Below are 23444 nucleotides of genomic sequence, written 5' to 3'. Positions count from 1 at the left end.
ACCCATTTCCAGCTATTGGAACATTAGCAGAAACCTGTTTGGAACTTCTTTAGAAGATTTTCCCTTCTTTAAAATATATAAATATTAAATATGTTTTTAAAAAGGAAAAGCCTTTTAAGGTGTGTATAGAGATCTATCTATATACCTATATCTATATGTCTACATACATGCCTTTGGAGGCATATATATAACTGAGTTACACATATATATATAAGCTATCCCATCCTTCTGACTTGAATGTTACTACAAATCCTAGATCTAGGCTGCAATCTTATGACAATGACGGAGTGGCAGAGAAATTACAGAAAAGTTGAGCCACTAAACTAGTAACAGTAAACACCTACTTCTAGACTTCCTGTGATGTTAGAAAAAAGTTCTCTATTTTTTAATTGACAGATGAAATTGCATGTATTTATCATGTACAACATGTTTTCAAGTATACATACATTGTAAAATTGTTAAATCTAGCTAATTAACAAATGTAATACCTCACATAGGTATCATTTTCATGGTGGGAACATTTAAAATCCACTCTTTGCATTTTTCAAGAGTATGTATTTATTAACTATAGTCACCATGTTGTACAATAGAGATCTAGAACTTATTTCTCCTATCTAACTGTAATTATATATTCTCTGACCAACATCTCCCCATTGTTCTCTCTCCCGTATCCACTCCAGCCTCTGGTAGCCACCAATCTGTTCTCTACTACGAGATTACTTTTTTAGATTCTACATATAAGTGAGATGCAATATTTGTTTTTCTATGCCTGGCTTATTTCATTTAACATAATGTCCTACAGATTCATCCATGTTGTCGTAAATGACAAAATTTTGTTCTTTTTTATGACTGAATAATATTTATTGTGTACATATACCACATTTCCTTCATCCATCCATCCATTGATGGACACTTAGGCTGATTATGTATCTTGGCATATTGTGAACAGTGCTGTGATAAACATAGGAGTGCAGATATCACAACTCTGAAACTACTAGAAGAAAGCATGGGGGGAACTCCATGCCACTGTTCCTGGCAATGATTTTTTGGGAAATGATCTTTAAAATTATATGCAATAAAACCAAAAATAGACAAATGGGATTAAATCAAACTAAAAAGCTCTGCACAGCAAAGGAAACAATCAACACAGTTAAGTGAAGATAATATCTGCAAGCTATACATGTAACAGGGATTAATATCCAAAACATGTAAGGACCTCTAACAATAGCAAGAAAACTAATAACCTGATTTTTAACATGGGTAAAAGATCTAAATAGACATTTCTCAAAAGAAGATATACAAATTGACTTGTATATGAAAAAATGCTCAATATCACTAATCATCAGGGAAATGCAAATGGAAACTACAATGAGATATCACCTCACTCCTGTTACAATGGCTGTTAACAAAAAACAAAAGATAAGTGTTAGTGAAGACATGGAGAAAAAGGAATCTTTGCACAGGCTGGTTGTGGGAATGTAAATTAGTACAGTCATGGAAAACAGTATGAAGGTTCCTCAAAAAATTAAAACTAGAACTATCATGTGATCCAGCAATCCCACAACTGGGTATATATCCAAAGGAAATGAAATCAGTAGGTCAAAGAGATATGTGCACTCCCCTGTTTTTTAAATTGTGCTAGTCAGATTTTCTGTGACTTACACTTGATAGTATTCCTAATGGATATAACTCCAAAGCCCATGGTCTTACCCAGCAAACAATATTGCCTCTCATCTATGAAATACAAAGACAAAGGTTTGTTTTTCTACTTCCTTTAGAGAGTTCTTAAAAAGTTCAAGTTAGTAAATGCATATACAAATATCTTCAAAAAATAAAAACCATTACACAAGTTTATTATTTTTACAACAGTGATTCTGAACTAAGTGAAAAGACAGGAGAGCACACATCCTGTCCAGACATGGAATTGGGCAGCATTTTCCTAAAAGGATACATCAGAATCACCTGGGGGAATTTTTCACATTCTAGAGATGAAAAATCACTACCAGGTGAACCACCTCTTCTAAATGAAACGATGAGTGTATCCTGCGGATATGCTCAAAGGGGAAAAAATGTTGAAAAGTAGGGTTTTGGTATGATTGTGAAGTATATTAAACACACTTTCATTAAGTATCAGTAGCATAACAATTGGTAAAAACTGAACCCACGGAGAAACAATCTCACCTTACCAAGTTCCGTCTTCTTAAAATACAAGTAATTGTTTTCATATTAAATAATAGTAAAAAGTAATAAACAATAGTACATCCCAACAAAGCTGATACAACTTAAACAGTATAATGTAAAATTAATCAATCAAATCAGAGACAGCAAGAAGAAATGTGAAAAAGGCTAGAATAAATTCTAGATATTCCAGAATTTTAAAAAGTTTCCTCTTCATTTTAATTTCTCTTGGTGGAGGTTAAATTTACTAATCTCTCATTAATAAATTAACAAAGTCACTTTAAAAACTGAACTCACAACTCTGGTCCCAAATAATCGCCTTTTTACATTTATTGGATAAATTACTCGCACTTTTCACTCAATAAATATTTATTGAGTACCTACTATGAGCCAGACTGCTCTTGGAACTGGAATGTCTTCACAGAAATGAAGTAAACACTGAAAATTGCTTTTCTTTATGGAACCTACATTCTACTGAGGAAGGAGCAAACAAACAATAAGCAAATAAATAAAATGCACCATATGTCAGTTTGATGATAACTGCTAGAGGGAAAAAAATAAAATAAGAAAGGTGGAAGGTAGACAGGAAATATGGGGCAAAAGAGAAACAGAGAGAGACAGAGAGCTTTTCAGAGGGCAGGGAGGGTTCATGGTTGTGATTTTGAATACCCTAGTTACAAAGGCTTTATTTGGACGCTGGCACTTGAGCTAAGACCAGAAGGTGAGGAAGCAGACCACAGCCATGCATCTATTTGTTTTAACACTGTTTTTCTGTTGAATGTAGCATTTGAAGTGGGTCAATAGCTGAACAGCAAAATGATACTGTTTTTCTTTATAAGTCACTGTAATCAAACCAAAAAAAAATTAAAAAGACATTCCAATTATTTGTAACTTTGTGAATCTACTGTTGACATATCAGCCTTTTGAGGGAAAGTTTAAATGTTTACTTATTCCTTTATGTCACAAAACATTCATTTTTTAAAACTCCCCAAACATATATTTCAAGTGTAGAATTTTTTTTTTTTTTTTTTTTTTTTTTAGTGTTACGTGAGCCCAAATTTCATCATGGGCTAAAATTTTAAGACATGAAAATAGCTGCTGAAACTGAATTTTAATCATATAGATGAATCACAACATGCATCTTTAGCTAGGCATGTATTATGGATAAGTCTAGTTTTCTACAGAGAATAATCACATGTTCTAATTACCATTTTGGTTATACGCATAATTAATAATATTCTGTCTTAATGGGACACACTGAATCTTCAGACAGTTGCAAGCTTTAACTATGCATACTGCCAAATCCAACTGTCAGCTGCACTGCCAAACACAAAGGAATCTTGATGTAGTGTTTTAGCATTGATAACAATATGCATATCTTTATACATAATACCATGAAAAAATTAATTGCTTTTCTTCCGTCAAATTTTTCTCCACACAAATAATTTTATGTCACTTGATCATTTACCCTAAATTACATATATTGGCAAATGATCTTATGAACATTAAAAACATAAATGTAAACGTAACCCAAGATTCAAGGAGTTATAAAAATTATAACAAGGACTTACTGATTGTAAACTTGCATTTTCACGTAAACAAGCTGTGTGAAGTTCTGATTTTAAGGCCGCGATGTGACTTCGATGAGATGTCATTTCCTTCTCTAATGTTGTGATTCTAGTGCTTGCAAGCTGGTAGACATCCATGAAACTTTTAATCATAGCCTTAAGAAATAAAAATAATGTCACATATAATTCAAATAAATATGTCCCCAAAGGAGAATTTCCATAATTTGAAAGCAAAACCATTAAAATTTTAAAATAAACAACTTTTCATCTTTCTTTAAAATAATAAAGCTAAACTTCACATTTTATATTGAGAACAGTGACTATTTTAAGAAAGTTTGTGAGAAAATAATTGAGACTTCATTCCAGAGTATTTATTTAAATAAGATGTACTTTGATCTATTGTGCTTAAAATTTAGAATGTGGTTTCAAAAGATGGCATGGTTATTTTCTGTAGTAAAGTTAAATTCAAGTTGTAATTTGACCTAAATTTCAATCTTAAGAGAGGTGCAATCTTAATGGGTATACGAACAAGATATTTCAAAATAAGCTGGGTTAGTAAAATTTTTAATCCACCTAAAAAACAAATGTTTTGAAACAAAAGGAGTTAAAATAATCTTGTGATTTTTAAGAGTAAATGTGATTCCCATTTTGTAAGAAAAGTATAATTATGTTGATTCATGTAACACAGAAATGCCGTCACACTGGACTATACATAATAAAACAATTAACATAAGCAAGTTCTGGTAACTTATTATCTCCTCTAAACAGTACCACATTTAGGGAATTGTTGGATCACACTTTAATAATATTTTATAGACTTTTTCTTCTAAAGCAATTTGTAATGAATTTTAAGTACAGGATACTATTATGCCTTTTTTTAAAAGGCTTTCAAAATAACTCAAATATAGCAAAATAAATCCCATATTTCAAAGACATTTTCAAAAATATTATATTGTTTATAAGAAAAATGTTCCTACAATAGCCACAACTTAGTATAATGGTAGACAGTGTGAGAATTTGCAAATTACATTCTATCTTAAGGTTATGGATTAGGAAAGCTTTGAGAAATTATATATTTGAATAGTTGTGAATACATGTGAAAAATAATTTAGTGAACAAAGAAAGTGTAAGAAACAATGTAGAGAATGTATGCAAAATAGAGGTAAGTTAGTTACTTGCAGGTAAGTAAGAAAAATCAGATCTTTTGGCCTAATAAATTCTTATTTGCCCTCAAAAATCCAGCTCAGATCTTTTTCAAGAATCCTCTTGTGAGCCCAAAAAAGGCAGTGTTAACTTCTATCCTGTTTTTCTGTGGATCCTTCATGCCTGCTTCCACTGTTGCATTTATTGCTTTAATAGAAATGTATTAGTTTACATGTTTATCTTCTTTACTAGACTGAGGAGCTACTTAAGGCCAGATACTGTGCCTATACCTATCTGGAGCTTCAGGGATAGTGAGTGCTTGTTTGAATGACTGCTTGAATTAACAACTGTTTTGAAGAATGAATGAATTAATTAATTAATTAAAGAAAAATTAGAAAAGATAAAAACCATAAGATGAAACCATATATTGTTACAAAATACTTTCTAGGAAAGGGTGATGATGTTTGGGAAAGTACATAATCTTAACACCTAAACAAATGAATAAATTATTAATGATACTCTGTTCAAGTTGAAAAAAAGCAGAAGCATAACTATAGGCTAGGCATAAAAGGGTGAAGTACACAAATGGGAATTTATTAACCAACACTACATAAGCATTATATGACTTCTTACCTGGGAATATCTGACATATCCTAACCTATCTTCCTGTGAATCATTTCAAGGTAAGTTTACAGCTAATACTAATACAAAACATACCCCTGCATCTCAAAAGTATGTGAAAATCAGAAACTTGAATTACGTCTGTTTTTTCCTATGTCAAGTCTCTCTCAATTCTTTTAAATTCATGTATCTTCTCTATTGAGATAGTGAACCAGAAATCACAAGTCCTGGGGTTTTTTTCTTTTTTCTGATTCTTACTTTGATTCAACTCTATGTTGTTGGGAAATGCCACATAATCCCTCTGAGCCTCCATCTCCTCCCTCTATAAAATGAGAAAAAAGAGTCGTTTTCTTGTCTACTTCCAAAACTGTTGTAAGGCTCAGAAAATTAAAATAGCTAATGTTTATTAGGTATTTACTGAAGTGTAGGGACCATGTAAGCATATTACATGCTTAATTTCATTTATCTTTACAGTAACCAAATGGAGTAGATACTTTTTCAACCTAGCTTTTCAGAGCAAAACACAAGAGCTTGGAGGGATTAAATAACTAGTCCAAGTTTACAATTAGTTGGATAATAGTCAGGATACAAATCCAAGTATTTCTCATGCAAACCCATTCCTTAACCCTTCAACTATATTGCATTTAATATAAGAAAGCACTCTAAAAATGGTAAACTATTGAATTTCATTGTAGTATTATTACTATTATTCTATTTTCAAATTCTCCATTAAAATATAAATGAGACATTCTGAAATACATGGTTCTTATATATATACTTTTATTGTCTAAGGACCTAAAATGTATAAAAGGCTGAAACATGCATAAATGCTTATTGAATGATAAGAAAGTTCCCTTCCATCAGTAATGGGCTCCTGGATTATTATTTCACTGTAAGTCACAAGAGAATTGGCCTTTAATATTTTAGGATTAAAAGTTCCACATTTTAAAAGTTATCCCATTTTCTAAACTTGGAGAAACACATTTTACGAATTTCATCTTTATGACATTCTAAAAGGAATAAATAATACAAATGATATTCCATCAAATCTCCCTTTAAAAATAAATTTTTTGAGAAGTAATGTCAGAAATTTTATGTAGTGGATAACTCTTCCTTGATCTACTTTTAATAACTAAATTCTAATATTCAGTGAAATATTAATATAAACCACATATTACTTCTTTATAACACTAAAAAGAATATAATAATCCAATTTTTCTTAGGATTTCAAATCTTAAACATTCCAACTCTCTTAAAGTAATATCTTCATTTGAGAGACAAAATAAAATTTGTATAATAGTGCATATGATACTTTTTCAGAGCAGCAAGGTACAATGATCAATACAGAAAGCATGTTTCATGTTACTAATATGTATAAAATATACTATGCTCTTCTAAACAAAAGTCTCCTTCAAAATTTGAAGGTATGAGGAGTATCACTGAAAAGGCAATTATTCAAAGAAGCCACAGATCTTCTGAAGAATAAAGAATGTTAACTTCCAGTATTAAAAAGTGATTCAAACTATATAGCAAAACATACCAATGAAAAATTCAACTCTTTAATACGAAAGAAAGGTGCCAAGTTGGTACAAGAAATGGAAATGACAATCTGAATTAACTGAGGGAGTAGAAGAAAGAGGGAGTAAGCATCTACTGACCCTTGTATCAGTCTCCTAAAGTCTAACCCTCTACGACATATTCTGTTCCTTTATTAAAAGATCACATTATTTTACATTAGGAAACAATGATAGAACAGCATGATATTATATACAGCAAGTCCAGGATTTGAGAATTTATCCTATTGTCATCCTTGACCCGAGGGGGTTATTTTGACTATACTATGCAGTGAGAGCTGTATTTCAGTGGGACTCAGCTAGTATATGAAGAACAAAAGACAGTTTCTGAACAAGAAGAACTTTTGTTTTAGAGATAATCTATAGTATCTATAATTGACAGTAACAAGATGAGGGAATTTCAAACATAAAATTCCACATCTATGCATTTTTTAAAAGTATATGTGCATTAAAATATAAAAAGTTATGAGATACAAACAAGTGCACGTCACTTGAAGACTAGAACATCATTTATATAATTTGTTATGTACATATTATTAAGTAGTTTAGACTGACATCAAATTTGAACACCAGGAACAATGGGATTATTGGGGACCTGATATTAAGAGAAGAAGAAATTAGTGGAAAATATCATAAAGCCGACATGCCAAAATATCAAATCTTTTATCTACATTTTTGAGTAAATGGAAAGCAAAAACCTCTAACATTTTGACTTTAATTCATATAATTACAAACATACTTCATTTCTATATCTTATGTAAATATATTGTGTAAAATACATATGCCAGATATACTAAATATGTGAAATGTAATATGTTCTCACAAAATTAGGATAAAAATTCATACCTTATAACATTTTATAGAAATTAAATGAGTATTAATATGTGAAATGAGCTTAAACTACCTGGCATATAATAAACCCTCAGGTAAATATTATCTGTAATAATGATATCAAATTACTATTTTAGCTCATAAAAGAAGGTTTCAATATTTCTGAGAGGTGTAAATTATTAGACATAATATGAATATTTTAAATATAAAATATTTAAATATTTAATATATGTCTCTTTGATAATAAAAGTTACTATTTATTATGTCATTCCTAAAGAAGAAGATCTCACACTGATAACATGGTTACGCTCAACAAAATACTAGCAAATAGAATCCAACAGCACATCAAAAAGATAATACACTATAATCAGGTGAGATTTATTGCAGGAATGCAAGGATGGTTCAACGTATGTAAATCAACAAACATGATACATCACATAAACAGAATTAAGGATAAAAACCATATGATCAGCTCAATAGATGCAGAGAAGGCATTTGGTAAAATTCAGTATATCATCATGATAAAAATCTTCAAAGAGCTAGGCAGAGAAGGAATAGGCCTCAACATAATAAAGGGCCTATATGACAAATCCACAGTCAACATTATACTTAATGAAGCAAAGTTGAAAGCATTCTAAGAATTGGAACAAGAAAAGGATGTCCACTTTTTGCCACTTTTATTCAACACAGTACTGGAAGTCCTTGACAAAATAATCAGGCTAGAGGAAAAAATAACACATATCTTAATTGGAAAAGAGGAAGTTAAATTATCTCTGCTCACTGATGATATATTCTTCTATCTAGAAAATCCTAAAGAATCCACCAAAAAACACTTAGATTTGATAAATGCAGTAAAGTTTCAGGATGCAAAATTAATGTACAGAAATCAGCAGCATTTCCATACACCCATAATAATCTCCATAATAATCTACTTGAGGACCAAATCAAGAAGGCTATCCAATTTAAAATAGCTACAAAAAAAAAATAGAAATATATTTAACCAAGGATGGAAAGATCTATAAGTAGAACTACAAAACACTGATGAAATAAATTGTAGATAAGACAAACAATTGGAAAAATCTCCAATGATCATGAATTGGAAGGATTAATATCGTTAAAATTACCATATTGTTCAAAGCAATCTACAGATCCAATGCAATCTCTATCAAATTATCAATGTCATTTTTTGAAGAGTTAGAAAAAACAATGCTAAAATTCATATAAAACAAAAATAAAGGATTCCTGAACAAGATGGCTGAATAGGAACAGCTCTGGTCTGCAGCTCCCAGCAAGACCAATGCAGAAGGTGGGTGATTTCTGCATTTCCAACTAAGGTACCTAGTTCATCTCACTGGGGCTGGTTATACAGTGGGTACAGCCCACAGACGGTGAGCAGAAGCAGAGTGGGGCATTGCCTCACCCGGGAAGCACAAGGGGTCAGGGAACTCCCTCTCCAAACCAAGTGAAGCCATGAGGGACTCTGACATGAGGGATGACGTTGTCTGCCACAGATACTATGCTTTTCCCACGGTCTTCAAAACCCACAGACCAGGAGATTCCCTTGGGTGCCTACATCACAAGGGCCCTGGGTTTCAAGCACAAAACTAGGCGGCCATTTGGGCAGACATCAAGCTATCTGCAGGAGGTTTTTTTTTCATACCCCAGTGGCACCTGGAACCAGCAAGACAGAACCGTTTGCTCCCCTGGAAAGGGGCCTGAAGCCAGGGAGCCAAATGGTCTAGCTCAGCGGATCCCACCCCCATGGAGTCCAGCAAGCTAAGATCCACTGGCTTGAAATTCTTGCGGCCAGCACACCAGTAAGAAGTCGATCTAGGATGCTCAAGCTTGGTAGGGGGAGAGATGTCCACCATTACTGAGGTTTGAGAGGGTGGTTTTCCCTTCACAGTGTAAACAAAGCCACCAGGAAGTTCAGACTGGGCAGAGCCAACTGCAGTTCAGCAAAGCCGCTGTAGCCAGACTACCTCTCTAGATTCCTCCTCTCTGGGCAGGGCATCTCTGAAAGAAAGGCAGCAGCCACAGTCAGGGGCTTATAGATAAAACTCCCATCTCCCTGGGACAGAGCACCTGGGGGAAGGGGCGGCTGTGGGCACAGTTTCAGCAGACTTAAACGTTCCTGCCTGCCAGCTCTGAAAAGAGCAGCAGATCTCTCAGCACAGTGCTTGAGCTCTGATAAGGGACAGACTGCATCCTCAAGGGGGTCCCTGACCCCCCCATGACTTCTGACCGGGAGACACCTCCTGGCAGGGGTCAACAGACACCTCATACAGAAGAGCTCCAGCTGGCATCTGGCAGGTGCCCCTCTGGGATGAAGCTTCCAGAGGAAGGAGCAGGCAGCAATCTTTGCTGTTCTGCAGCCTCTGCTGGTGATACCCAGGCAAACAGGGTCTGAAGTGGAACCCCAGCAAACTCCAGCAGACCTGCAGAAGAAGGACCTGACTGTTAGAAGGCAAACTAACAAACAGAAAGCAATAGCATCAACATCAACAAAAAGAGCAACCATGCAAAAACTCCATCTGAAGGTGACCAACATCAAAAACCAAAGCTAGATAAATCCATGAAGATGAGGAAAAACCAGTGCAAAAAGCCTGAAAATTCCAAAAACCAGAATCCCTCTTCTCCTCCAAAGGATCACAACTCCTTACCAGCAAGGAAACAAAACTGGATGGAGAATGAGTTTGACAAATTGACAGAAGTGGGCTTCAAAAGGGAGGTAATAACAAACTCCTCTGAGCTAAAGGAGCATGTTCTAACCCAACACAAAGAAGCTAAGAACATTGATAAAAGGTTAGAGGAATTGTTAACTAGAATAACCAGTATAGAGAAGAACATAAATGACTTGATGGAGCTGAAAAACACAGCATGAGAACTTCGTGAAGCATACACAAGTATCAGTAGCCGAATCAATCAACCAGAAAAAAGGATATCAGAGATTCAAGATCGATGTAATGAAATGAAGTGTGAATATAAGAAGAGAGAAAAAAGAATGAAAAAGAACTAACAAAGCCTCCAAGAAATATGGGACTATGTGAAAAGACCAAACCTATGTTTGATTGGTGTACCTAGAAGTGACAGGGAGAATGGAACCAAGTTGGAAAACACACTTCAGGATATTATCCAGGAGAACTTCCCAGAAGAACTTCTCCTGGCAAGACAGGCCAACATTCAAATTCAAGAAATATAAAGAACACCACAAAGATAATCCTTGAGAGGAGCAACCCCAAGACACATAATTCTCAGATTCATCAAGGTTGAAATGAAGGAAAACATGTTAAGTGTAGCTAGAAAGAAAGGTCAGGTTAAGAAAGGGAAGCCCATCAGACTAACAGCAGATCTCTCTGCAGAAACCCTACAAGCCAGAAGAGAGTGAGGGCCAATATTCAACATTATTAAAGAAAACAATTTTCAACCCAGAATTTCATATCAAGTCAAACTAAGCTTCAAAAGCAAAGAAGAAGTAAAATCCTTCACAGACAAGCAAACGCTGAGAAATTTTGTCACCACCAGGCCTGCCTTACAAGAGCTCCTGAAGGAAGCACTAAATATGGAAATGAAAAACTGGTACCAGCCACTGCAAAAGCAAACCAAAATGTAAAAACCATTGACAATATGAAGAAACTAATAATGCATCAACTAATAGGCAAAATAACCAATTAGCATCATGACAGGACCAAATTCATACATAACAATATTAACTTTAAATGTAAACAGGCTAAATGCCTCAATTAAAGGCACAGACTGGCAAATTGGATAAAGAGTCAAAAACTATTGGTGTGCTGTATTTAGGAGACCCATCTCACATGAAAAGACAGACATAAGCTCAAAATAAAGGATAGAGGAATATTTACAAAGCAAATGGAAAGAAAAAAAAACAAACCGGGTTGTAATCCTGGTCTCTGACAAAACAGACTTTAAACCAACAAAGATTAAAAAAGACAAAGAATGAAAGTAATCAATGCAGCAAGAAGAGCTAACTATCCTAAATATATACACACCCAAAACAGAAGCACTCAGATTCATAAAGCAAGTTCTTAGAGACATATAAAGAGACTTACGATCCCACACAATAATAGTGGAAAACTTTAACACCGAACTGTCAATATTAGACAGATGAACAAGACAGAGAATTAACAAGGATATTTAGGACTTTAACTCAGCTCTGGACCAAGTAGACCTAACAGACATCTACAGAACTCTCCACCCCAAATCAACAGAATATACATTCTTCTTAGAATCACACCGCACTTATTCTAAAATCAACCACATAATTGGAAGTAAAACACTCCTCAGCAAATGCAAAACAGAAATCATAACAGTCTCTCAGACCACAGTGCAATCAAATTAGAACTCAGGATTAAGAAACTCACTCAAAACCACACAACTACATGGAAACTGAACAACCTGCTACTGAATGATTACGGGGTAAATAACGAAATTAAGGCAGAAATAAATAAGTTCTTTGAAACCAATGAGAACAAAGACACAATGTACCAGAATCTGTGGGACACAGCTAAAGCAGTGGTTGGGGGAAATTTATAGCACTAAATGCCTACAAGAGAAAGCAGGGAAGATCTAAAATCAACACAATGAAAAGAACATCACAAAGAAAAGAACTAGAGAAGCAAGTGCAAACAAATTCAAAAGCTAGCAGAAGACAAGAAATAACTAAGATCACAGCAGAACTGAAGGAGATAGAGACACGAAAAACCCTTCAAAAACTCAATGAACCCAAGAGCTGTTTTTTTGTAAAGATTAACAAATATATAGACTGCTAGTCAGACAAATAAAGAAGAAAACAAATAAGAATCAAATAGACACAATAAAAAATCATAAAGGGGAGATCACCAATGATCCCACAGAAATACAAACTACCATCAGAGAATAATATAAACGCCCCTATGCAAATAAACTAGAAGATCTAGAAGAACTAGATAAATTCCTGGACACATACACCCACCCAAGACTAAACCAGGAAGAAGTCAAATCCCTGAATAGACCAATAACAAGTTCTGAAATTGAGGCAGTAATTACTAACCAAAAAAGCCCAGGACCAGACGGATTCACAGTTGAATTCTACCAGAGGTACAAAAACAAACTGGTACCATTCCTTCTGAAACTATTCCAAACAGCAGAAAAAGAGGAACTCCTCCCTAACTCATTTTATGGGGCCAGCATCATCCTGATACCAAAACCTGGAAGAGACACAACAAAAAAAGAAAACTTCAGGCCAATATCCCTGATGAATATCAATGTCAAAATCCTCAATAAAATACTGGCAAACCGAATCCAGCAGCATATTAAAAAGCTTATTCACCATGATCCACTCGGCTTCATCCCTGGGATGCAAGGCTGGTTCATTATATGCAAATCAATAAATGTAATCCATCACATAAACAAAACCAATGACAAAAACCACATGATTATCTCAATAGATGCAGAAAAGGCCTTCGATAAAATTAAACACCCCTTCATGCTAAAAACACTCAATAAACTAGGTATTGACGGAACATACCTCAAAATAATAAAAGCTATTTATGACAAACTCACAGCCAATATCTTACCAAATGGGCAAAAGCTGGAAGCATTCCCGTTGAAAACTAGCACAAGACAAGGATGCCCTCTCACCCCTCCTATTCAACATAGAATTGGAAGTTCTGGCCAGGGCAATCAGGCAAGAGAAAGAAATAAAGGGTGTTCAAATAGGAAGAGAGGAAGTCATTTATCTCTGTTTGCAGATGACATGACTGTATATTTAAAAAACCCCATCGTCTCAGTCCCAAAACTCCTTAGGCTGATAAGCAACTTCAGCAAAGTCTCTGGATATAAAATCAATGTGCAAAAATCACAAGCATTCCCATATACCAATAATAGACAAACAGACAGCCAAATCATGAGCAAACTCCCATACGCAATTGCTACAAAGAGAATAAAATACCTAGGAATATAACTTATAAGGGATGTGAAGGACCTATTCAAGGAAAACTACAAACCACTGCTCAAGGAAATAAGAGAGGACATAAACAGATGGAAAAACATTCCATGCTCATGAATAGAAAGAATCAATATCGTGAAAATGGCTATACTGCCCAAAGTAATTTATAGATTCAATGCTATTCCCATCAAGCTACCACTGGCTTTCTTCACAGAGTTAGAAAAACACTACTTTAAATTTCATATGGAACCAAAATAGAGCCCATATAGTCAAGACAATCCTAAGCAAAAAGAGCAAAGCTGGGCAGGGTGCGGTGGCTCACGCCTGTAATCCCAGCACTTTGGGAGGCCGAGACGGGCGGATCACGAGGTCAGGAGATCGAGACCATCCTGGCTAACACAGTGAAACCCCATCTCTACTAAAAATACAAAAAATTAGCTGGGCATGGTGGCAGGCGCCTGTAGTCCCAGCTATTCGGGAGGCTGAAGCAAGAGAATGGCATGAACCCAGGAGGCGGAGCTTGCAGTGAGCTGAGATCACGCCACTGCACTCCAGCCTGGGTGCCAGAGCAAGACTATGTCTCCAAAAAAAAAAAAAATTAAATTAAAAAAAGAACAAAGCTGGAGGCATCATGCTACCTGACTTCAAACTATACTACAAGGCTACAGTAACCAAAACAGCATGGTACTGCTACCAAAACAGATATGTAGACCAATGGCACAGAACAGAGGCCTCAGAAATAACACCACACAACTACAACCATCTGATCTTTGACAAACCTGACAAAAACAAGCAATGGGGCAAGGATTCCCTGTTTAATAAATGGTGTTGGAAAAACTGGCTAGATATGCAGAAAACTGAAACTGCACCCCCTTCCTTACACCTTATACAAAAATTAACTCAAGATGGATTCAAGATTTAAATATAAGACCTAAAACCATAAAAACCCAAGGAGAGAACCTAGGCAATACCATTCAGGACATAGGCATGGGCAAAGACTTCACGACTAAAACACCAAAAGCAATGGCAACAAAAGCCAAAATTGACAAATGGGGTCTAATTAAACTAAAGAGCTTCTGCGCACCAAAAGAAACTATCACCAGAGTGAACAGGCAACCTACAGAATGGGAGAAAATTTTTGCAATCTATCCAGAATCTACAGGGGCTTAAACAAATTTACAAGAAAGAAACAACCCCATCAAAAAGTGGGCAGAGGATATGAACAGACACTTTTCATAAGAAGGCATGTGTGTGGCCCACAAACATACGAAAAAAAGCTCATCATCAATGGTCATTAGAGAAATGCAAGTCAAAACCACAATGAGATACCATCTCCTGCCAGTTAGAATGGCAGTCATTAAAAAGTCAGGAAACAACAGATGCTGGAGAGGATGTGGAGAAATGGGAACACTCTGACACTGTTGGTGGGAGTGTAAATTAGTTCAACCATTGTGGAAGACACTGTGGCGATTCCTCAAGGATCTAGAACTAGAAATATCATTTGAACCAGCAATCCCATTACTGGGTATACACCCAAAGGATTATAAATCATGCTACTATAAAGGTACACGCACATGTTTATGTTTATTGCAGCACTGTTCACAACAGCAAAGACTTGGAACCAACCCAAATGTTCATCAATGACAGACTGGATAAAGAAAATGTGGCACATATACACCATGGAATACTATGCAGCCATTAAAAAAAGAATGAGTTCATGTCCTTTGCAGGGACAAAGATGAAGCCAGAAACCATCATTCTCAGCAAACTATCACAAGGATAGAAAACCAAACAGCTCATGAATAATGAGAACATATGGGCACAGGGAGGGGAACATCACACACTGGGGCCTCTCGGGCTGTCGGGGGCTAGGGGAGGGATAGCATTAGGAGAAATACCTAATGTAGATGACGAGCTGATGGGTGCAGGAAACCACCATGGCACACGTATACCTATGTAACAAACTTGCATGTTCTGCACATGTATCCCAGAACTTAAAAGTATATATATGTGTGTATGTATATACACAGAGAGAGAGAGAGAGAGAGAGAGAGAGAGCCCTAATAGCCAAAACAATCCTAAGCAAAAAGAACAAAGCTAGAGGCACCACATAACCTAACTTCAAATTGTACTACAAGGCTATCGTAACCAAAATAGCATGGTACTAGCACCAAACACACATATAGATCAATGGAACAGAATGGAGAACTCAAGAATAAAGCCGCATACCTACAGTCAACTGGTCTTTGACAAAGTCAACAAAAACATACACTGGGGAAATTATACCCTATTGTTATACCACTGCATTCATACGCCTGTTGTAGCACTATCCATAATAACAAAGATATGAAATCAACCTAAGTGTCCATCAACAGATGATTGGATAAAGAAAATGTGGGGTGTGTGTGTGTGTGTGTGTGTATATATATATGTGTGTGTGTGTGTGTGTGTGTGTGTATATATACCATGTAATGTTACTCAGGCATTTAAAAAAGTAACATCATGTCTTATGCAGCCACATGGATATAATTAAAGGCCATTATCATAAGTGAAACAACTCAGAGACAGACAGTCAAATACTGCATGTTCTCACTTATGAGTGGGAACTAAACAATGGCTACGCATGGATGTACAGAGTGGAATAACAGACACTGGAGACTACAAAAGGTGAGAAGGTGGTGAGGATATGATGTTCACTACTCACATGATGGATATACAAAAAGAGCAGACTTCACAACTATGCAATATATGCAATATATTGCATATATTGCATGTACACACACACATGTGCATGAATGCATAAAAGCTGCTAAAAATGCTATCAGCTGAGAAGAATCCTGATTAATCGATAAGGAACAGAAAGCAGAAAGGATCACAAACAAACTTTTAGAAAAACCCTATTTAAAATAAGAGAGTACTTCTACAATGGTAACACCAACTACAGTTAGGCTTGAAGCTCAGCACAAACAGCTAGGAGACATGGGAGAAGGCCTTAACCTTGATTTATTAATAACCCTAAAACATTTACTCTCAACAAAAAGTTGCTATTAATAACTTTTAGTGAAAGAAACATGATTGGATAGGCTTTATCATTTTTAAGGACTTGTATAACTCTTTCTGATATACTCAATTGGAGGCATAATTCTGATTCCCCATGCCCATCACCCATGATACATGGTTAAACAGGTAAATGCAAATGGAAGAAGTACACAGTTAGTTGTTGATATAGTTTGGATGTATGTCCCTGCCCAAATCTCATGCTGAATTGTAATCCCCAGTGCTGGAAGTGGGACCTGGTGGGAGGCATTTGGATCATGAGGGTAGATCACTCATGGCTTAGTGCTTTAAAAGAATGTGGCAGCTCCCTCTCCCCAACCCACCACTTGCTCCTACTTTCACCATGTGATGTGCCTGTTCCCCATTCACCTTCTGCCAGGATCTTCAGCTTCCTGAAGCTTCCCTAGAAGCCCACAGAATCATGAGTCAATTAAACTTCTTTTCTTTATAAATTACCCAGTGTCAGGTATTTCTTTATACCAATGCAAGAATGGCCTAATACAGTTGTGCTTACTAAATCAGGGCATTCATGTTTCAATACTACTTATCAATCAAACAAAAGTTTTAATTGAAATTTTGCGTAGAAAATTTCCAACTTCCCTGAATTAATCAATTACTCTTTAACAAAAACATTTTATATTAAATACTTTTTACATTTGTAACAAAGGTTAAAAAGACACTCTGGCTAGAAAATTACATTTCTAGGGCCGGGCGCAGTGGCTCAAGCCTGTAATCCCAGCACTTAGGGAGGCTGAGACGGGAGGATCATGAGGTCAGGAGATCGAGACCATCCTGGCTAACACGGTGAAACTCCGTCGCTACTAAAAAAATACAAAAGGCGCGCCCAAGATGGCAGAATAGGAACAGCTCCAGCCTCCAGCTCCCAGCATAAGTGACACAGAAGACGAGTGATTTCTGCATTTTCAACTGAGGTACCGGGTTCATCTCACTGGGGAGTGCTGGACAATCGGTGCTGGTCAGCTGGTGCAGCCCAACCAGTGAGAGTTGAAGCAGGGCAAGGCATCGCCTCACCTGGGAAGCGCAAGGGGGAAGGGAATCCCTTTTCCTAGCCAAGGGAAACTGAAACACACACCACCTGGAAAATCGGGTAACTCCCACCCTAATACTGCACTTTACCAAGGGTCTTAGCAAATGGCACACCAGGCGATAATATCCCACACCGGGCCCAGAGGGTCCCACGCCCATGGAGCCTCCCTCATTGCTAGCACAGCAGTCTGAGATCTAACTGCAAGGCAGCAACGAGGCTGGGGGAGGGGTGCCCACCATTGCTGAGGCTTAAGTGGGCAAACAAAGGCACTGGGAAGCTTGAATTGGGTGGAACCCACTGCAGCTCAAAGAGGCCGGCCTGCCTCCGTAGACTCCTCCTCTGGGGACAGGGCATAGCTAAACAAAAAGCAGCAGAAACCTCGGCAGAGGTAAATGCCCCTGTCTGATAGCTTTGAAGAGTGCAGTGGATCTCCCAGCACGGAGGCTGAGATCTGAGAATGGACAGACTGCCTGCTCAAGTGGGTCCCTGACCCCTGAGTAGCCTAACTGGGAGACATCCCCCACTAGGTGCAGACCGACACCTCACACCTCACATGGCAGGGTACACCCCCTGAGATGAACCTTCCAGAGCAAGAATCAGACAGCAACATTCACTGCGCAGCAATATTCTATCTTCTGCAGCCTCAGCTGCTGATACCCAGGCAAACAGGTCTGGAGTGGACCTCAAACAAACTCCGACAGACCTACAGCTGAGGGTCCTGACTGTTAGAAGGAAAACTAACAAACAGAAAGGACACCCACATCAAAACCCCATCAGTACGTCACCATCATCAAAGACCAAAGGCAGATAAAAGCACAAAGATGGGGAAAAAGCAGTGCAGAAAAGCTGGAAATTCAAAAAATCAGAGTGCATCTCCCCCTTCAAAGGAACGCAGCTCATCGCCAGCAATGGAACAAAGCTGCACGGAGAATGACTTTGACAATTTGGGAGAAAAAGGCTTCAGTCAATCAAACTTCTCAGAGCTGAAGGAGGAACTACGTACCCAGCGCAAAGAAACTAAAAACCTTGAAAAAAGAATGGATGAATGGATAACTAGAATAAGCAATACAGAGAAGACCTTAAAAGAACTGACAGAGATGAAACCCGTAACATGAGAAATACGTGACAAATGCACAAGCTTCAGTAACTGACTTGATATCAACTGGAAGAAAGAGTATCAGCGATTAAAGATCAAATGAATGAAATGAAGCGAGAAGAGAAGTGTGGAGAAAAAAGAGTAAAAAGAAATGAACAAACCCTCCAAGAAATATGGGATTATGTGAAAAGACCACATCTATGTCTGATTGGTGTACCTGAAAGTGACGGGGCAAATGGAACCAAGTTGGAAAACACTCTGCAGGATATCATTCAGGAGAACTTCCCCAACCTAGTAAGGCAGGCCAACATCCAAATTCAGGAAATACAGAGAACGCCACAAAGATACTCCTCGAGAAGAGCAACTCCAAGATACATAATTGTCAGATTCACCAAAGTTGAAATGAAGGAAAAAATGTTAAGGGCAGCCAGAAAGAAAGGTCGGGTTACACACAAAGGGAAGCCCATCAGACTAACAGCAGACCTCTTGGCAGAAACTCGCCAAGCCAGAAGAGAGTGGGGGCCAATATTCAACATTCTTAAAGAAAAGAATTTTCAACCTAGAATTTCATATCCAGCCAAACTAAGTTTCATAAGTGAAGGAGAAAACAAATCCTTTACAGACAAGCAAATGCTTAGAGATTTTGTCACCACCAGGCCTGCCCTACAAGAGATCCTGAAGGAAACACTAAACATGGAAAGGAACAACAGGTACCAGCCATTGCAAAAACATGTCAAAATGTAAAGTCCATCGATGCTAGGAAGAAACAGCATCTACTACAAGCAAAATAACCAGTTAATATCATAATGACAGGATCAAGTTCACACATAACAATATTAACCTTAAATGTAAATGGACTAAATGGTCCAATTAAAAGGCACAGACTGGCAAATTGGATAGAGTCAAGATCCATCAGTTTGCTGTACTCAGGAGATCCATCTTCCATGCAGAGAAACACATAGGCTCAAAATAAAGGGATGGAGGAAGATCTACCAAGCAAATGGAAAACAAAAAAAAGCAGGCGTTGCAATCCTAGTCTCTGATAAAACAGACTTTAAACCATCAGAGATCAAAAGAGACAAAGAAGGTCATTACATAATGGTAAAGGGATCAATTCAGCAGGAAGAGCTAACTATCCTAAATATATATGCACCCAAATACAGGAGCACCCAGATTCATAAAGCAAGTCCTGAGAGACTTACAAAGAGACTTAGACTCCCATACAATAATAATGGGAGACTTTAACACCCCACTGTCAACATTAGACAGATCAACGAGACAGAAAGTTAACAAGGATATCCAGGAATTGAACTCAACTCTGCACCAAGTGGACCTAATGGACACCTACAGAACTTTCCACCCCAAATCAACAGAATATACATTCTTCTCAGCACCACATCGCACTTATTCCAAAATTGACCACATAGTTGGAAGTAAAGCACTCCTCAGCAAATGTAAAAGAACAGAAATTATAACAAACTGTCTCTCAGACAACAGTGCAATCAAACTGGAACTCAGGACTAAGAAACTCAATCAAAACCGCTCAACTACATGGAAACTGAACAACCTGCTCCTGAATGACTACTGGGTACATCACGAAATGAAGACAGAAATAAAGATGCTCTTTGAAACCAATGAGAACAAAGATACAACATACCAGAATCTCAGGGACACATTTAAAGCAGTGTGTAGAGGGAAATTTATAGCACTAAATGCCCACAACAGAAAGCAGGAAAGATCTAAAATTCACACACTAACATCACAATTAAAAGAACTAGAGAAGCAAGAGCAAACACATTCAAAAGCAAGCAGAAGGCAAGAAATAACTAAGATCAGAGCAGAACTGAAGGAGACAGAGACACAAAAAATCCTCCAAAAAAGTCAATGAATCCAGGAGTTGGTTTTTTGAAAAGATCAACAAAATTGATAGACTGCTAGCAAGACTAATAAAGAAGAAAAGAGAGAAGAATCAAACAGACGCAATAAAAAATGATAAAGGGGATATTACCACCGACCCCACAGAAATACAAACTACTATCAGAAAATACTATAAACACCTTTATGCAAATAAACTAGAAAACCTAGAAGAAATGGATAATATCCTGGACACTTACACTCTCTCAAGACAAAATCAGGAAGAAGTTGAATCCCTGAATAGACCAATAGCAGGCTCTGAAATTGAGGCAATAATTAATAGCCTACCAACCAAAAAAAGTCCAGGACCAGACGGATTCACAGCCGAATTCTACCAGGGGTACAAGGAGGAGCTGGTACCATTCCTTCTGAAACTATTCCAATCAATAGAAAAAGAGGGAATCCTCCCTAACTCATTTTATGAGGCCAACATCATCCTGATACCAAAGCCTGACACAGATACAACAAAAAAAGAGAACTTTAGACCAATATCCTTGATGAATATCGAGCAAAAATCCTCAATAAAATACTGGCAAACCGAATCCAGCAGCACATCAAAAAGCTTATCCACCATGATCAACCGGGCTTCATCCCTGGGATGCAAGGCTGGTTCAACATATGTAAATCAAAAAATGTAATCCAGCATGTAAACAGAACGAAAGACAAAAACACATGATTATCTCAATAGATGTAAAAAAGGCCTTTGACAAAATTCAACAGCCCTTCATGCTAAAAACTCTCAATAAATTTGGTATTGATGGAATGTATCTGAAAATAATAAGAGCTATTTATGACAAACCCACAGCCAATATCATACTGAATGGGCAAAAACTGGAAGCATTCCCTTTGAAAACTGGCACAAGACAGGGATGCCCTCTCTCACCACCCCTATTCGTCATAGTGTTGGAAGTTCTGGCTAGGGCAATTAGGCAAGAGAAAGAAATAAAGGGTATTCAGTTAGGAAAAGAAGTCAAATTGTCCCTGTTTGCAGATGATATGATTGTATATTTAGAAAACTCCATCGTCTCAGCCCAAAATCTCCTTAAGCTGATAAGAAACTTCAGCAAAATCTCAGGATACAAAATCAATGTGCAAAAATCACAAGCATTCTTATACACCAGTAACAGACAAACAGAGAGCCAAATCATGAATGAACTCCCAATCACAATAGCTTCAAAGAGAATAAAATACCTAGGAATCCAACTTACAAGAGATGTAAAGGACCTCTTCAAGGAGAACTACAAACCACTGCTCAGTGAAATAAAAGAGGACACAAACAAATGGAAGAGCATACCATGCTCATGGATAGGAAGAAACAATATTGTGAAAATGGCCATACTGCCCAAGGTAATTTATAGATTCAATGCCATCCCCATTAAGCTACCAATGACTTTCTTCACAGAATTGGAAAAAACTGCTTTAAAGTTCATATGGAACTAAAAAAGAGCCCACATAGCCAAGACAATCCTAAGCCAAAAGAACAAAGCCATCCCATTACTGGGGATATACCCACAGGATTATAAGTCATGCTGCTATAAAGACACATGCATGCGTATGTTTATTGCGGCACTATTCACAATAGCAAAGACTTGGAATCAGCCCAAACGTCCATCAGTGACAGACTGGATTAAGAAAATGTGGCACATATACATCATGGAATACTATGCAGCCATAAAAAAGGATGAGTTCGTGTCCTTTGTAGGGACATGGATGCAGCTGGAAACCATCATTCTCAGCAAACTATCACAAGAACAGAAAACCAAATACCTCATGTTCTCACTTAGAGGTGGGAATTGAACAATGAGATCACTTGGACACAGGAAGGGGAGCATCACACACCGACTCCTATTGTGGGGAGGGGGTAGGCAGGAGGGATAGCGTTAGGAGATATACCTAATGTAAATGACGAGTTAATGGGTGCAGCACACCAACATGGCACACGTATATATATGTAACAAACCTGCACATTGTGCAGATGTACCCTAGAACTTAAAGTATAATAAAAAAAACACACAAACACACAAAAAAACTTGCTGGGTGAGGTGGCGGGTGCCTGTAGTCCCAGCTACTTGGGAGGCTGAGGCTGGAGAATGGCGTAAACCCAGGAGGCAGAGCTTGCAGTAAGCTGAGATTCAGCCACTGCAGTCCGGCCTGAGCGACAGAGCGAGACTCCGTCACAAAAAAAAAAAAAAGAAAATTACATTTCTGAAATTTTTATGTGTGCGTATATATAAATTTTTATAGCTTTATATCATTTTGAGAAAAAAAATCCATAATTCTGGAAATATTTCCAAACAACTATTTTACAATGCTTTCCCTGCAAAAATCAGAGCACTTAGTTTTTATTTTTTACAAATGTCACTTTACCTTGAAGTGACAGGGTAAGCGTGTGTTTAATATCTTCTAGCTAGAATGTTTCTGTTAGCCACTTGCCATCAAAGAAAAATTCTAAAGATTTGTAACC

The 23444-nt window shown here is 37.1% G+C and overlaps 1 protein-coding gene across 6 annotated transcripts in view; it reads right to left on the bottom strand.

The window, feature by feature from the left end:
* The window catches only part of CCDC171 (coiled-coil domain containing 171), a 501053-nt gene that overhangs the window by 52327 nt on the left and 425282 nt on the right, over window positions 1-23444 (bottom strand). For all 6 annotated transcript variants that reach the window (XM_031654260.1, XM_031654264.1, XM_031654261.1 and 3 more), the window contains one exon: window positions 3750-3902. In XM_031654260.1, coding sequence (XP_031510120.1) covers window positions 3750-3902 — 153 coding nt within the window. The remainder of the gene's footprint in view (window positions 1-3749; window positions 3903-23444) is intronic.

This window comes from Papio anubis, chromosome 13 (assembly GCF_008728515.1).
Source record: "Papio anubis isolate 15944 chromosome 13, Panubis1.0, whole genome shotgun sequence".
NCBI classification, from domain to species: Eukaryota; Metazoa; Chordata; class Mammalia; order Primates; family Cercopithecidae; genus Papio; species Papio anubis.
The sequence above is the reverse complement of the archived record's forward strand: the minus strand, read 5'-3'. Positions and strand labels throughout refer to the sequence as shown.